Source organism: Salvelinus namaycush, chromosome 21 (assembly GCF_016432855.1).
Source record: "Salvelinus namaycush isolate Seneca chromosome 21, SaNama_1.0, whole genome shotgun sequence".
NCBI lineage: Eukaryota > Metazoa > Chordata > Actinopteri > Salmoniformes > Salmonidae > Salvelinus > Salvelinus namaycush.
The window spans coordinates 2,862,222-2,878,432 of record NC_052327.1 but is presented as its reverse complement, the minus strand read 5'-3'; the positions used below and the strand labels follow the sequence as shown (position 1 = coordinate 2,878,432).

The window sequence follows — 16,211 nt, the reverse complement described above, 5'->3', positions numbered from 1 at the left end:
TTGGCCCAAACCCCATCAATTGGAATATTTAACATTTGGAAAGAGGAAAAAGTTATTATTAGCAGGATTCAACAATAGACTATTCAACTTTTACTAAAGAATTGTCTAATAGCCAAGTTAGGTGTGAACCGCCCCCCTCCCCAACTTGAGCTAGGTAATTCACTGTATCACAATTCCAGTGGGTCCGAAGTTTACATACGCTAAGTTGACTGTGCCTTTAAACAGCTTGGACAATTCCAGAAAATGATGTCATGGCTTTAGAAGCTTCTGATAGGCTAATTGACATCATTTGAGTCAATTTGTGGTGTACCTGTGGATGTATTTCAAGGCCTACCTTCAAACTCAGTGCCTCTTTGCTTGACATCATGGGAAAATCAAAAGAAATCAGCCAAGACTTCTTCTTTTTTGACCTCCACAAATCTGGTTCATCCTTGGGAGCAATTTCCAAATGCCTGAAGGTTCCACGTTCATCTGTACAAACAATAGTACGCGAGTATAAACACCATGGGACCACGCAGCCGTCATACCGCTCAGGAAGGAGGAGGAAGGAGGAAGGTTCTGTCTCCTAGAGATGAACATACTTTGGTTCGAAAAGTGCAAATCAATCCCAGAACAATGCAAAGGACCTTGTGAAGATGCTGGAGGAAAAATTTACAAAAAGAATCTATATCCCATAGTAAAACGAGTCCTATATCGACCTAACCTGAAAGGCCGCTAAGCAAGGAAGAAGCCACTGCTCCAAATCCGCCATAAAAAGCTAGACTATGGTTTGCAACTGCACATGGGGACAAAGATCAGACTTTTTTTTGGAGAAATGTCCTCTGGTCATAATGACCATCGTTATGTTTGGAGGAAAAAGGGGAAGCTTTGCAAGCCGAAGAACACCATCCCAACCGTGAAGCATGGGGGTGGCAGCATCATGTTGTGGGGGTGCTTTGCTGCAGGAGGGACTGGTGCACTTCACAAAATAGATGGCATCATGAGGGAGGAAAATTATGTGGATATATTGAAGCAATATCTCAAGACATCAGTCAGGCAGTTAAAGCTTGGTCGCAAATGGGTCTTCCAAATGGACAATGACCCCAAGCATACCTGACTCAGTTACACCAGCTCTGTCAGGAGGAATGAGCCAAAATTCACCCAACTTATTGTGGGAAGCTTCTGGAAGGCTACCCAAAATGTTTAACCCAAGTTAAACAATTTAACGGCAATGCTACCAAATACTAATTGAGTGTATGTAAACTTTTGACCCATGGGAATGTGAAATAAAAGATGAAATAAATCATTCTCTCTGCTATTATTCCGACATTTCACATTCTTTAAATAAAGTGGTGATCCTAACTGACCTAAGATAGGGAATTTTTACTAGGATAAAATGTCGGGAATTGTGAAAAATTGATGTGTGTATGTAGGTGTATGTATACTTCCGACTTCAACTGTATGTTAAAGCCCCTTAGATATTCTCAGATATTCTCACATCCTAACGGAAAATGCCCTTTAGATATTCATTTAGAGTCCTCCAATCCTCTAAATGTAATTGTTGGCGGAGAGTTACGTCATATAAAAAAATATTTTTCGATATACTGTAGGCCTATCGTAGGCAAAATGAATCTCACTAGTGTTGTGTAATGTGCTGTTAAAAATGGTGTAGGTCTTATTTATTTAAAGAGCGTATTGAAGTTAGATTTAGATTTCCATTGTGAGATACAGCTTTTGATTGCCGATAGATAGGCGCTTATGGGCTCCCGAGTGGCACAGTGGTCTAAGGCACTGCATCTCAGTGATAGATGCGTCACTACAGACACCTTGGTTTGAATCCAGGCTGTATCACAACCGGTCGTGATTGGGAGTCCTATAAGGCGGCGCACAATTGGCTAAGCGTTGTCCAGGTTTGGCCGGTGTAGGCCGTCATTGTAAATAAGAATTTGTTCTCTACTGACTTGCCTAGTTAAATAATTGTGCACGGTTCGGAATCCATCTGCCTGATGGCCGACCTGCCTATACTGTGCCCTCCACCTCGCTCTCTTTTCCTCGCTAACTTTCTATGAATGATTAAAGTGTTTGATTAGTTGCCGTACTTCCAATAACACAGTCCCTTCACTTCCAAAAAATACTGAATCTTAGGAGTTTTTCTTTCTACTTCATGTCTTAGTAAGTAACGTAATTTTTTTTATTTTTTTACTTGAAAGTACTTTTAAGGAAAGGCAAGGTCGTCACGAGTTACAACAGCCACAAAGTCAGAAGGCCCGCCTACTCAACCAATCAGATGAGGGGGTTTGATGACGTGTATGCCAACTGGCTTGCAGGGGCAGATGAGACATGCATTTATTTTATCAAGTGATCTATCAATGATTTGGTTATTTATTAGCTAAATGAAAAGTCCCGTGTTCAGGACCCTGTCTTTCAAAGATAATTCGTAAAAATCCAAATAACTTCACAGATCCTCATTGTAAAGGGTTTAAATACTGTTTCCCATGCTTGTTCAATGAACCAGGAACAGTCGTTAAGACACTAACAGCTTACAGACGGTAGGCAATTAAGGTCACACTGAAAACTTAGGACACTAAAGAGGCCCTTCTACTAACTCTGAAAAACACCAAAAGAAAGATGCCCAGGGTCCCTGCTCATCTGCTTGAATGTGCCTTAGGCATGCTGCAAGGAGGCATGAGGACTGCAGATGTGGCCAGGGAAATAAATTGCAATGTCCGTGCTGTGAGAAGCCTAAGACAATGCTACAGGGAGACAGGACGGACAGCTGATAGTCCTCGCAGTGGCAGACCACGTGTAACAACACCTGCACAGGATCGGTACATCCGAACATCACACCTGCGGGACAGGTACAGGATGGCAACAACAACTGGCCGAGTTACACCAGGAACGCACAATCCCTCCATCAGTGCTCAGACTGTCCGCAAAAGGCTTAGAGAGGCTGAACTGAGGGCTTGTAGGCCTGTTGTAAGGCAGGTCTTCACCAGACATCACCAGCAACAACGTCGCCTATGGGCACAAACTCACCGTCGCTGGACCAGACAGGACTGGCAAATAGTGCTCTTCACTGATGAGTCGCAGTTTTGTCTCACCAGGGGTGATGGTCAGATTCGCGTTTTTCGTCAAAGGAATAAGCATTACACCGAGGCCTGTATTCTGGAGCGGTATTGATTTGGAGGTGGAGGGTCCGTCATGGTCTGGGGCGGTGTGTCACAGCATCATCGGACTGAGCTTGTTGTCATTGCAGGCAATCTCAACACTGTGCGTTACAGGGAAGACATCCTCCTCCCTCGTGTTACCATTCCTGCAGGCTCATCCTGACATGATCCTCCAGCATGAATATGCCACCAGCCATACTGCTCGTTCTGTGCGTGATTTCCTGCAAGACAGGAATGTCAGTGTTCTGCCATGGCCAGCGAAGAGCCCGGATCTCAATCCCATTCAGCATGTCTGGGACCTGTTGGATTGGAGGGTGAAGGCTAGGGCCATTCCCCCCAGAAATGTCCAGGAACGTGCAGGTGCCTTGGTGGAAGAGTGGGGTAACATCTCACAGCAAGAACTGGCAAATCTGGTGCAGTCCATGAGGAGGAGATGCACTGCAGTACTTAATGCAGCTGGTGGCCACACGAGATACTGACTACTTTTGATTTTGACCCCCCCCCTTTGTTCAGGCACACATTATTCCATTTCTATTAGTCACATGTCTGTGGAACTTGTTCAGTTTGTCTCAGTTGTTGAATCTTATGTTCATACAAATATTTACACGTTACGTTTGCTGAAAATAAACGCAGTTGACAGTGAGAGGACGTTTCTTTTTTTGCTGAGTTTATATATGGAAAATGTATGCGTTTAAGCAACAAATGTTAGTGCATCGAATCGAATCAAATCGTTTCGTTTCTTTAATCCGGGGATGGGCAACACTTGATGGGGGTGGGGGCCTCAAGAAAATCGGAACTCATCATGAGGGGCCGCAGTGGGTCAGTGTAGCCACATCCATACCCACACGTGCAGCCAGAGCCAGAGCCAGCAAAATGCCTTTTGTATGGCCCTAAGCAAAATATTGTTCCCCCCACCTTGCGAGCAAAACACAGCGACGAGAAACATTTGAAGTTAACGTTAATTTCATGCAATTTTACACGTTTTGCCATGGGGCGTAGAGAAGATATTGTCAATGTATAACACATTTCATACAATTTTACTAATTTGAGCAGTTGAGCAGTTTTAATGAGCAGTTTTACAGCTAATATCCTGCAATTCTACACATTTTGCCATGAGGTGGAGGCTTGGGTGGTATCCAGATTGTCGTATCTTCATACCGACCTTATGCCATACCGTGATATCCGGAAATACCACGGAACACCACGGGCTCTGTTTTCAAACCCCACTTGATACTCTGTAAGCTGAAGGTTGGCAATGCTAACAAGTACATGCAAAATCCCATGGAGAATGCTAACGATTGCGGTGCGAACATTTTGAGCAGTTTCTGACCTAAACTATACAAGTAACTCAAAGTGCCACTCACAGTTTTCTGCAGGCACAAAACATATATTAGCCAGCATGGCTATTGATCCAAGGGGGGGGATTCTCTGCTGTTACCAAGCAATTATTTTTTGGGGAAGAAGCTAATCAATTAGCTAGATAGCTAACTAGCTACTAAATTAGCGAACTAAATGCACAACTGCAGAGTTGATTTTTTTTTTTAGACAGTTTACGTAATAGTTATGATATTTAGCTGCAAACATTTAGTTGAAAATTGTGTAATTAGTTCACCAGGTGCGTGCTGCACAACAGTGAGTGACTCACAAGGTTCCGGTCTCTCCTTGTGTGCTTGTAAACACACATCACGTGACACGTGACTGGGGAATACCGTTAGCTTAATAATATTGTGACGGGTGAAATGAAGAACGCAATGTTCTTTATCTCCTAAAGTATTGCACAAGTTGCTACACATATTAAAATGTATTAAAAAAAAAGTAAAATAAATAGTTTCAACGATATAAAAAAAACATCCCGTGGCTATTTTCTTAATACCCCGGTATATGGTATACCTCCCAAGCCTAGTGGAGTCAAATGTTTTTGTCGTTTTTAATATGACATCTGATGTTCTTTTGGGGGCCCTCTAGTCGGTATTTCGACTATGATTACTACAAGTTTAGATAGCTAGCCGCTAGACTACCTTAGCAATCTAAACATGTTTAGCTTGGCTAATTGAGTGACTGTCAGTGACTGACATAACAAGAGAAAAACTGCTGATGCACAAACAAATTTAGAAAATGCACCTTGTGTATTCTACTATTTTAACTCTCAACAGTAAGTTGAGAATCCGACTGAGTTCCAAAAAACTTGATTGATCCGCGGGCCTACAAAACGGGGCCGGCCCGCAGGCTGACAGTTGCCCATCCCTGCTCTAATCAAACTGAATTACACCGAATCGTTTCAAAACGTATCGTTTCGGGAACCCATGTATCTAGATACGTATCGAATCGTCTTGAAAAGGAAAGGTGCACATCCTTAATCTACCTTTATTACACTGTATGAAGACAGTTCTTCATTGTTGACAGGTTTAATATTTTCTCAACTGACTTCAGTATTTCGCCCCTCTTTGTCCTGTGCGTTCCAGATGGAGTTAGAGAAGAAGAAGGCCAAGAAGATAGCGGAGCAGAAAAAGTCTGTGGACACCAGACTGGACCAGGAGATGAAGAGAAACACAGAGCTACAGAAAGAAATGTACAGGTGACAGTACAACCTCCCTTCTTCGCAGCACCCTCCTCAGGACGGTAGAGCAACCTCTCCATGTCTATTACCACCATAGTACTACTATAGAGCCCGGTTGTAGTAGTCCCAGCGCATTCATCCCCGGCTTTTGTCTGGTGCACCTCTCTGTGGGTGTGTTGTGAGTTAGCCGATGCCTTGTGTTTATGGGTTAGATGTGTCTTGTTGTCTATGGGTTTATGATATTGATTTGTGTGTCTTGCTGTGTCTGGGTTTGTGAGTTAGATGTGTGTTTTTGTCCATCAGTGGTGTGATGTTTCGGTGTCCGATCAGTCAGACTGATCTAGTGCATCTGGGTCGTTCTATGAAATTAGTGCCTTTTTAAGTAGACATTATAAGTGCCTGTTATATTAAATGTAGTGCCCCTTTTAATATAGACCGCATGGAAAATACAATCAATCAGATTTTTTATATGATTAAAGAATTGCTAAAGTGCAAAAATGTAGCATTTTGACATGTCCCTCTGTGACTTCTAGGTTTTTACTTTCATTGGAAACCATTGACAGTCATTTCTAACTATTATTATTTATTTAATGCAATAAGTGGTAGTTTAACCCTCTTACTGAACTCTTGTTTTAATGAGATGAAACTATTCCTTCATTTAATTTTTTTTTTTTTTTAAAGAATAGTCAAACCCTAATGTAAAAGCAGGTGAGCTGGTTCTACTCTTTTTCACCATTTTCTGGTGTTTTGTGGTGGGAAACGGAGTAGGTCGAGCATAATACTGTTGCAGGGAAGAAATGTCTTAACAGTAAAAAAAAAAAATTGTGAAGCTTTCATTCAATTGCCCCTCCATGCTGTTGCAGACAACAAGCTAATATTCCCCTATCACAAGGGGGTTTATGGCTGATTTTAAGATGAAATCGTCAACCTGTTACAGTCAATCCTGTTTCTTTACTTGGCACTTAATAGTATAATTTTTTATTTATTTAACCTCTTGAGATGGGATAACATGTTTTTTTTAAATTGCGTTGTGTTCTTTATGACAATGTTAAAATAAAGTGAAACAAAGAAACTATTTTTTCCCAAGTTACAATACTCAAGGAACCCAATTGGTGGAACGACCCATGTGTCATTAAGATTATATGTGTGTATCTGTCTCTGTGTGCAATGTCGTACAGGTTGCGGACACTGGTGAAGACGGCTAAGAAGAAGCTGCGGGAGCAGGACGGTGCCGGGGCTGAGTTTGGATCGCCCATGAGCAGCATGAGAGGGGAGATGGGCCACAGACAGGCTGAGGCTGACATCGGCAGGATGAAGAACAAGGTACTAAGCCCAATTGATCCTGACACCAAGGATGCGTACCGAATGGCACCCTATTCCTTATTAAAGTGTGCTACTACTTCACTTCCAAGGGTGCTGCACTGCTGCTGACTCGAATCTGTGCTCCTCCGGAAATGTGTGCAATGGACATAATAAGTAAAGTACTAGTGCACTATAATACAGAATAGGGTGCCATTTGGGATGCATGGAAGACTCATCAAGTTAAGTTTTGACACACACACAAGATCCTTATCTTCCTCTTATTTGACATCTTATCTATCTTATCTCATATTCTACAATTTCCTGGGTCGTGTGTATTAGGGCACGCCACGGAAAACTTTTTTAAACGTTTTGCAACTTAAAACAAAAATGTGTCTTATTAGAGAAGTCCAGGTAGTCCTCCCTGTTTCAGGTTGTTTTCTTCTGTTTGGTTCCGAATGAACACAACCCTGTACTTCATACAGCTCTGGGTTCAAGTTTCCCCAAGGTATAGATCTAGGATCACCTTCTGCTCCCCCAATCTGGAAAATGCAAAACTGGTCCAAGATCAGCATTTAGGGACAACTTCACCTTCCACCACTTCATACACATCCTCTCATCTTACTGTTGTCCCACTGTCATCTCAATGACCCTCTGTCCCCAGGTGGATGACCTGTCGGTGCAGCTGGAGAAGGAGGTGTCTCGCTGCTGCCAGCTGGATAGGGTCAACGGAGAGCTCAAGGAGCAACTAGCCTCCTTGAAGGGCCTGGGCCGCAGCAACGAGCGTCTCGAGCGTAGCAAGAGGCACCTGGAGGAGGAGGTGGGTAGCCACGATCCAGTAGCCGGAAGGTCGGCGGTTCAAATCCCAGGCGGGCCAACAAAAAAGACAAAAAAGGCTGTGCAATGGAAATATTTTATTTTAATATGTAAAATATTCAGTAAGTAAAGCATTTACAAGATCGATTCGTAAAGTAGTATTCTGTATTGCAGTTGTTGGGCCTGCGGCGGCAGGTGGAGGCGGGTGTGATGGACCAGACCCTGGTGGATCAGTACCGACGAGACGCAGAGGAGAGGGCCCGCCAGGAGATCAGACAGAAACTGGAGGAGGTCAACCTCTTCCTACAGGTGGGGGGGGACACAAGATACATTCTTGAACTTGGCCCTGTTCAGATACGTTTAAATTGATCCTTCCTCCCTCCCTTCCTTGAAATAATGACGTGGATAGGTACATGGTTTCCAGCCGGTGACTATCATCAGCCTTACCGTGTTAGATCAGTGATTTCCTCAAGGAAGGAAGTTGTCCTTGAGGGCTGCTAGTCCTGCTGGTTTTCCATTTCTGCCTGGCAGTTAATTAACAGATGAATGGCACTCACTTGGTGAGAGTGTGTGTATACACATGTTTTACCCATTCCTGTTGCTGCCTGTTGAACACATCCCTCCTTCAGACCCAGGCGGCGTCCCAGGAGGCGTTGGAGCAGATCAAGGCGGCAAACGAGGCCAGCTTGCGCTCCACGCTGGAGCAGCGTATCCGGGAGCTGGAGGGCGAGCTGGGCAGAGCGCACTCCACACAGCACGACAGCATGAGCCTGCGAGACTCCACCCGGACAGAGATGGATCGCTACCGGGAGCTCTACACTGAGGAGCTGCGTCTCCGCAAGGCCCTGGCTGCCAAACTAGAGAGGTGAGACCAAGGACTGGCTGCATATATCTAGGTCCTAATCCCAAATCGACCCCTAGAAGCTATACCCTATGTACTTGTGGCAATCTGAGAGGATTTGACAGGTGTAAGTATCATGGGGAGACTATTTCCTAGCCCATCAGTGAGCAAGTGGAGCTATTACCATATTGCGTACACCTGTCAAATCCTCCCAGATTTCCTCCCAGTGCGTAGAGTCTAGGGGTTGATTTGGGATTTGGCCTAGATGTTAGGTTAAGAGGGAAAGCAAGGTGATGTGGGTCGTGTTTATTTATACTGGAACAGGGGAGGGATAACCTGGACTTTTTCACTGTTTACCTAATGAACACGACCATAGTGTAGCTCTGTGGCAACCAGACAAATAGGACATGTTATCGTTTCAAGCTTAAAGGGATAGATTGCCTGAATGAAAAAATGACTTACGTTTCCCTTCCTCTCCTGCCCCATAGACTACTTTCAAGGTAAGGATATGTGCATTTGTTATTTAGGTGAACTCTCCCTTTAACTTCAGTGTGGTTACGTGTGCTTAGTTTGGGTGTGTCATCTCTTTGATAACCGTAGAGATGTGATAGATCATGGCTGTGTGCTGTTAGTATGTATGGAGTTACCTGTGCAGTTGGACCTCAGAGATGCCAAATGGAGGTCATTGTGACTTTGAAATGGTCTGTATTTTAATTGCAGATCATGTTCATGTCTGACATGATTTGAAGCACATGAACGCAACATTTATCTGTGTCTGCAGCCTACAGAAGTTTTGGTAACATTTTACTGGGGTAGCAGGTATTCTCGTGGTGAAGAGCTTTGGGCCAGTAACCAAAAGGCTGCTGGTTCGAATCCCCGAGCTAGGTGACAAATATGTCTATGTGCCCTTGAGCAAGGCACTTAACCTTAATTGCTTGATCCAGTCGCTCTGGATAAATGACTAAAATGTACTGTATGTGTTTTTATACAGGCATTCATAAAGCCTTTATAACAGCTATATAACACAACATTTTGTCAAAAGCTGTCATAAGTAGTTTTAAAGAGTTGAGTCACGGCATGACGTTATAAAATCGGTTGTAATGGGTGTTAAAATTACTGTTCATCCTATTTTCATATGCTCTGTCAACTGTTACTAACAACTGCTATGATGAAGTCTTCATGACAACTTGTGTTGTTACATGCTACATAAGAATCTGCGTACTAGTGATGGCAAGTTCACCTCCTTTTACTCTCTCAGATCTTTTCAACTTGTTCGGTCAAAAGAATGAATCTTTCGACTCATTTCGTTCATTTGATTCGGTAACGCCCAGAGCACAGAACTCAAAACGTAGATTCTACAAGTCTCTCATTCGCCATAGAAGGCTTGTTATTGGAGCTGTCCTTTGTGACTGAGACTAATATAAGTGTGCTTCAAGCATTGTACATTTGTGATTGGTAGGCATACAAATGAGATTGTTTATTGATACCTTTGAAACGAGGTTTAGTTGTGGCCGCAACCGGACTAGATTGTGAACGGCTCTTGGCGGAATGACACTGCTTGACTGCAGCGGGGCAGATCAGCACAATTTCGGTCGCGAACTACAGCTGCCCCGGAACGATTCATTCTCTAGTTCGAGTGTTGAGCAGAGGCAGGCTGTGTATGTTTTGATTCTAATAAAAGCTGTGTCCATCGAGTTATATTCAATAATCAATTAATTGCGTTCATTCTTTTACAATGCCGTCAACTATCAGTTCTAAACATGTATTTTCCTCCTCTCTGCTGCTGTGTCGTGACTGTGACTATCGTCAATGTGATGACATGCTATTTTATCAAATCGATTATCTAACATTTAATTGATTACGTGATTGAATTAAATCATGCAACAATTAACTCATTAATAACCTGGGTCACCACAGACATGTTTATTTAAGGAGTTCCATCTTCCGAATGAACTCTTAGAGATCTAAAAATCTCTTACATTTCAGTCATCAATCAGTCATGAATTTTTCTTTCCCTTCTATCAGTCTCATCTGAGCGTCGTACAATTCTTGGTTATCTGCACGAACCCTAGTTTCCATAATGAATTAGCAATATAAACATTGGCTTAATTATTTATTTACTAACTAACTAAATAATCACAGAAATACATCACAAACAAACAGTAGATATTGGTTACTAACAGTGATAGAAAAGTCGCTAGTGGGCTATGCCGATATGACAGCTTGGTAGACAAAAGGAAAGTGGTGGGGACTGACAGAGCGGGATAGACAAATGGATTCACTACACAGTCTATAATTATATTAATTGAAATGCTAGTCCTTTGCACATGAATGGCCGCTCATTCAAGAATAATTGCAATATAAACTCAGCAAAAAAAGAAACATCCTCTCACTGTCAACTGCGTTTATTTTCAGCAAACTTAACATGAGTAAATGTTTGTATGAACATAAGATTCAACAACTGAGACGTAAACTGTTCCGCAGACATGTGACTAACAGAAATGGAATAATGTGTGCCTGAACAAGGGGGGGGGGGTCAAAATCAAAAGTAACAGTCAGTATCTGGTGTGGCCACCAGCTGGTCTGCTCTTGCTTGGAGGACGCGGCTAGGGATGCCGTCTGGTCCAGCGGCCTTGCGAGGGTTAACATGTTTAAATGTTTTACTCACGTTGGCCACGGAGAAGGACAGCCCACAGGCTTTGGTAGCTGGCCGTGTCAGTGGCACTGTATTGTCCTCAAAGCAAGCAAAGAAGTTGTTTAATTTGTTAAAAAATGCATAGATGACATGATACCGGTAGTATCTTTCAAAACATACTTGAATCACTAACCGTGGATTGATAGAAGCTGTCGTGACTTTAAATTAATCTGATGACTGTTATTTATCTAATCAATTAAGTATGTTTAATTGTTACCCAATGAAATTAATCATGTAACAATTAACTCATTCGGGTTTGCGGTGCCACGAGAGCGGTTCTTTAAAGAGTTACCATCTCCCGAATTAAACTCTGACGGTCTTTACATAAACAGTCAACTCATTAATCAGAACCTCATATCATCATTCTGAACAGTCGTAACCTTTCGTCTGCAAAAACCCGAGCATTACCAATGATTCAGTACTACATGTTGGTTTAATTATTTATTTACTAGCTAACTAAATGGTAACACAGGATAAACATACACACTTGATACATTAGAAACAGGTCCCTAGTGGACTGACAACAATATGGCTGCTTGTTAAAGACATAGAGAGGGCGAGAAAGAGAGGGGGACAGAGACACTTAACGTCTCACTTTCCACACAAACTACCGCCCACTTGGAGTAAGAAATCATGAATTTATTTGCGTTGAAATGCCTTGGTTTGCCGTGTATTTCTCCTAACTGGGCCTTCTTGGAAAGGGGGTTGGTTAGGCTTTTCGTGGCAAGATTCTAAGGCTCTGATTGTCCTAAAGGGGTCCCCATCCGGCTTTTTACTGTTCTCCTCTGCAGTTGTCTGGTTCCTGGCGACTTGTCGTGTAGGCCTGAACAGAACTACAGAGTTTATTCTACTTCCATTCACTCTGCAATATGCTTCTTTGAAGATAGGCAAGCCACCTATGTCGATGGTTCCCAGTGGGGTGATGCGAGTAGTGTAATATGATGATTTGAACAGAGTAATGGAATGGTCCCACTTAAATTCGCTTTTCTAGATACTTTACTGAGGACAGCTAATCAGCCGTACCAGTGATTGTCCGGCAGGTGACTTTGTCGTTTCTACCTCGTGTTGAGATTCAAAGTTTAAACCACTTTAAACGTGAGCTGCAGCTCAACATTTCTCTGGTCTGATACAGTGGGGCAAAAAAGTATTTAGTCAGCCACCAATTGTGCAAGTTCTCCCACTTAAAAAGATGAGAGAGGCCTGTAATTTTCATCATAGGTACACTTCAACTATGACAGACAAAATGAGGGGGAAAAATCCAGAAAATCACATTGTAGGATTTTTAATGAAGTTATTTGCAAATTATGGTGCCCAAACTGGCTTTATTTACAAATTAGTGAGAATGTCTCACCCCGTGTTCAAGAATTGCCTTTTTCTCGCTCACTCTAGGTTAAATGAAAACGAAATCTCCAAAATAGTGTTACTTTTTAGAGTCCTCCAATCCTCTAAATGTAATTATTGGCGGAGTCATGTCATTGAAAAAAAAAAAAAAACTATATAATGTATGCCTACCATAGGCGAAATGAGTCTCACTAGTGTTGAGTAATGTGCTGTTAAAAATGGTGTAGGTCTTATTTATTTAAAGAGCATATAAAAAATTTGAAGCAAAAGCCTACAACTATTTTAGCATCTTTCGTGCTGCTCTAGGCCAAGCATGGGGACTGGTCTTGATAAATCAATGAGGGTTTTTATTTTCACTTAATCTCCAATTGGGTATTGGTGAGACAAGAATTTGAAAATTAGGTGCAGAAATGTTATGCTCTTAGTGTAACCTTTATTTAACTAGGCAAGTCAGTTAAGAACAAATTCTTATTTACAAGGACAACCTACTCCTTCATCGTAAATAGCCCTGTACTGCACTGCCGACCGTCATTTTCGGTTCCAGCAAGTACTGTTTCCAGCAAGTCAAAAGTTTGGACACACAAACTCGTTCCAGGATTTTTCTATATTTTTACTATTTTCTACATTGTAGAATAATAGTGACGACATCACAACTATGAAATAACCCATATGGAATCAGTTAAGAACAAATTCCTATTTACAAGGACAGCCTACTCCTTCCTCCCCTGCGGGGATTCGAACCCCAGTCTCCCGCGTGCTCCGCATTCTACATACAGACATGGCCTGCTCTCCCTTATGTAAGGTATTAGGCACTTTCCCATGTTTACTACAGCATGTATTGTAGACTGCACAGTAGTCTAATAAACAAATAAACACATTTCGTTAATAAAATAATTATAAAAAATACTATTTCAAATTACAGATGTTAATTTAGTTATGGATCCCCAACGAAATACTATGTGAATAAAAATCACTGATTTACATAAATATTGGAACAAAGTTGTCTCATGAAAGCAAGCAATTTAGAATCCTCCGTCACTTTGTACGGCGCCATATTTTCCATTCCATCCTAACAGAAACCCTGAGGATTTCGTTTTTTTTTGTTTATCTCGGAGTAGAAACACCATAATATTAATCAAATTATTAAGCCACATTTCTTAAAATCAATCCCATATGCTATGTTATTACAAAAAAGGTTTGAAATTCTCTGGTAATGCCAATACGGAATACTATCAAATGCTTCTCAAAGATGCCCTCTGGTGGTCAAACTAGCAATAACTTGCAGTAACAAAGTGCCACAGAATGCTGCGGCAGCACGGAAGGTGTGCTGCAGTAAGACGCAACTGTTAAAGGTGGAACCACTGTAGACTCTTATGCAGCATGTAATAACATATGAGTTGTCATGCAGACTGTATAATATCAGTTGTTATTAACAGTTGACATTTATAGCATATGGCAACAGGATGGATGAAGTCGTTTTAAACACCAATTATAACCGTTTTTATAACATCTCATGCTGTGACTCATAACTATTTAAAACGACTGATGACAGCTTATGACAAATGTTATAATGCAGTGGTGGGCAAACTACAGCCTGTTCAATCCGGTCCTCGGGAGGTTTGAGTAAAAAATATATCATTATAATTATACAGGGCTCGACATTAACGCTTGTCCTCTTGGAACATTTTTTTTTTTTAAATGGTCGGACTTGCCTAGTTAAATAAAAAAAAATAAAAAAGAGTATAGATTTAAGTTGTCCAAATAGATAAGTAAAACATATCACTATCAAAGAATTTCTCCGATCAGAATTGGATCAGAGGCCAACATTGGAATAATATCCAAATCTATTTTTCATGTACAGGACATGAATAAAAATACCTACATGTCAAAGTGTAGGTGATGTCGAAACCGATGCTAAAATGACGGAGGCACCAGAAAATGTAGCCTAACTTTAATGAGACTTTTAATTACAGGCTGATGGCCAGTCATGCTTGACAAATATAATAAAGGATAATTGACATTTAACGTCTAAAGGCTTGATTCTGTTTACATATTTGATGTTCGTTGAAATAAAGTGGTCAGAAGTCCGGAGAGTGAAGGACAGTGCTTGTTGCACACCACCCACCTTTAATCTAAGCAGAGGTGATCAGCATTTTGAAACTATTTAACCATAAACTTACAGTTGAAGTCGGAAGTTTACATACACTTAAAACTCATTAAAACTCATTTTTCAACCACTCCACCAATTTCTTGTTAACAAACTATAGTTTTGGCAAGTCGGTTAGGACATCTACTTTGTGCATGACACAAGTAATCTTTCCAACAATTGTTTACAGACAGATTATTTCACTTATAATTCACTGTATCACAATTCCAGTGGGTTAGAAGTTTACATACACTAAGTTGACTGTGCCTTTACACAACTTGTAAAATTCCATAGAATTATGTCATGGCTTTAGAAGCGTCTGATAGGCTAATTGACATCATTTGAGTCAATTGGAGGTGTACCTGTGGATGTATTTCAAGGCCTACCTTCAAACTCAGTGCCTCTTTGCTTGACATGATGGGAAAATCAAAATAATTCAGCCAAGACCTGGACAATACAGTGACTTCAGCACCCGTATCTACAAAAAAATCTACTGCAAAGTTGTTAACCATCATGTTCACATATATTCCATCCGATTTCATATGTACACATATCAGACAGATTCCATCTTTGTCAACAATGACAGAATATTTATTTTATCTCTTGCCTACACTCCTCTACTTTGAAATGGTTCTTTATATCACTAAAATACTATTTTCGCTTTGTCATTATGGGGTATTGTGTGTAGATTGATGAGGAAAAAATGTATTCAAGCCATTTTAGAATAAGGCTGTAACATAACAAAATGTGTAAAAAGTCAAGGGGTCTGAATACTTTCCGAATGCACAGCACTTTGAGGGAATTATTTTAGAAATACTTAATATGCATTTGAAACCAGCATTTTTGTCATCTATTGGTTTTCAAATCAACGTTCTTTTTTGTCCTGCTGCCAAAGGCATAATCCTAGCCTTTGTGTGCTTTATTGAGCTGATAATATGAATAAATAAAACTGAAATATTTTAAGATAAAGGGTCTGATCTGTTTCATCAGCTTATTGCTTTTCTTAAATATTGTAATGTGCAGTGGTTGTATGCATTTTGGATCTGGTCTTCCAGAACTGTCCCAGAGTCTGTTTTCAACCGTAGACATACTTTTTATCGCCTGGTCGATGGCGGGACGCACTTAATTTCGAGGTTGTAATTTAAAAGTTGCAATTTTTTGTAGGAGAGCCTTAATCCAATCGCCATGGTGTAGCCTACATTTTTGTCTGATTATGTTTTTTTTTTAAAGATAGTAATGCATTTCATTTTGTAAAGTGGTTCCTTGCATCCTACATTGATGTAAAAATGCTGTTACAAAACACTTTGTATATTTGGACAAGTGACGTGAGCTTTTGGACAAGTAAAAAAATCTCTCCTACTTGTCCGAAA

At 41.2% G+C, this 16,211-nt stretch overlaps 1 protein-coding gene across 1 annotated transcript in view; it reads left to right on the top strand.

Moving 5' to 3' along the window:
- Positions 1-16,211, top strand: part of si:ch211-272n13.3 (ankyrin repeat domain-containing protein 26) — a 71,741-nt gene that overhangs the window by 43,425 nt on the left and 12,105 nt on the right. The window contains exons 22-26 of the mRNA XM_039017964.1: positions 5,609-5,721; positions 6,882-7,026; positions 7,667-7,822; positions 7,993-8,127; positions 8,448-8,683. Coding sequence (XP_038873892.1) covers positions 5,609-5,721; positions 6,882-7,026; positions 7,667-7,822; positions 7,993-8,127; positions 8,448-8,683 — 785 coding nt within the window. The remainder of the gene's footprint in view (positions 1-5,608; positions 5,722-6,881; positions 7,027-7,666; positions 7,823-7,992; positions 8,128-8,447; positions 8,684-16,211) is intronic.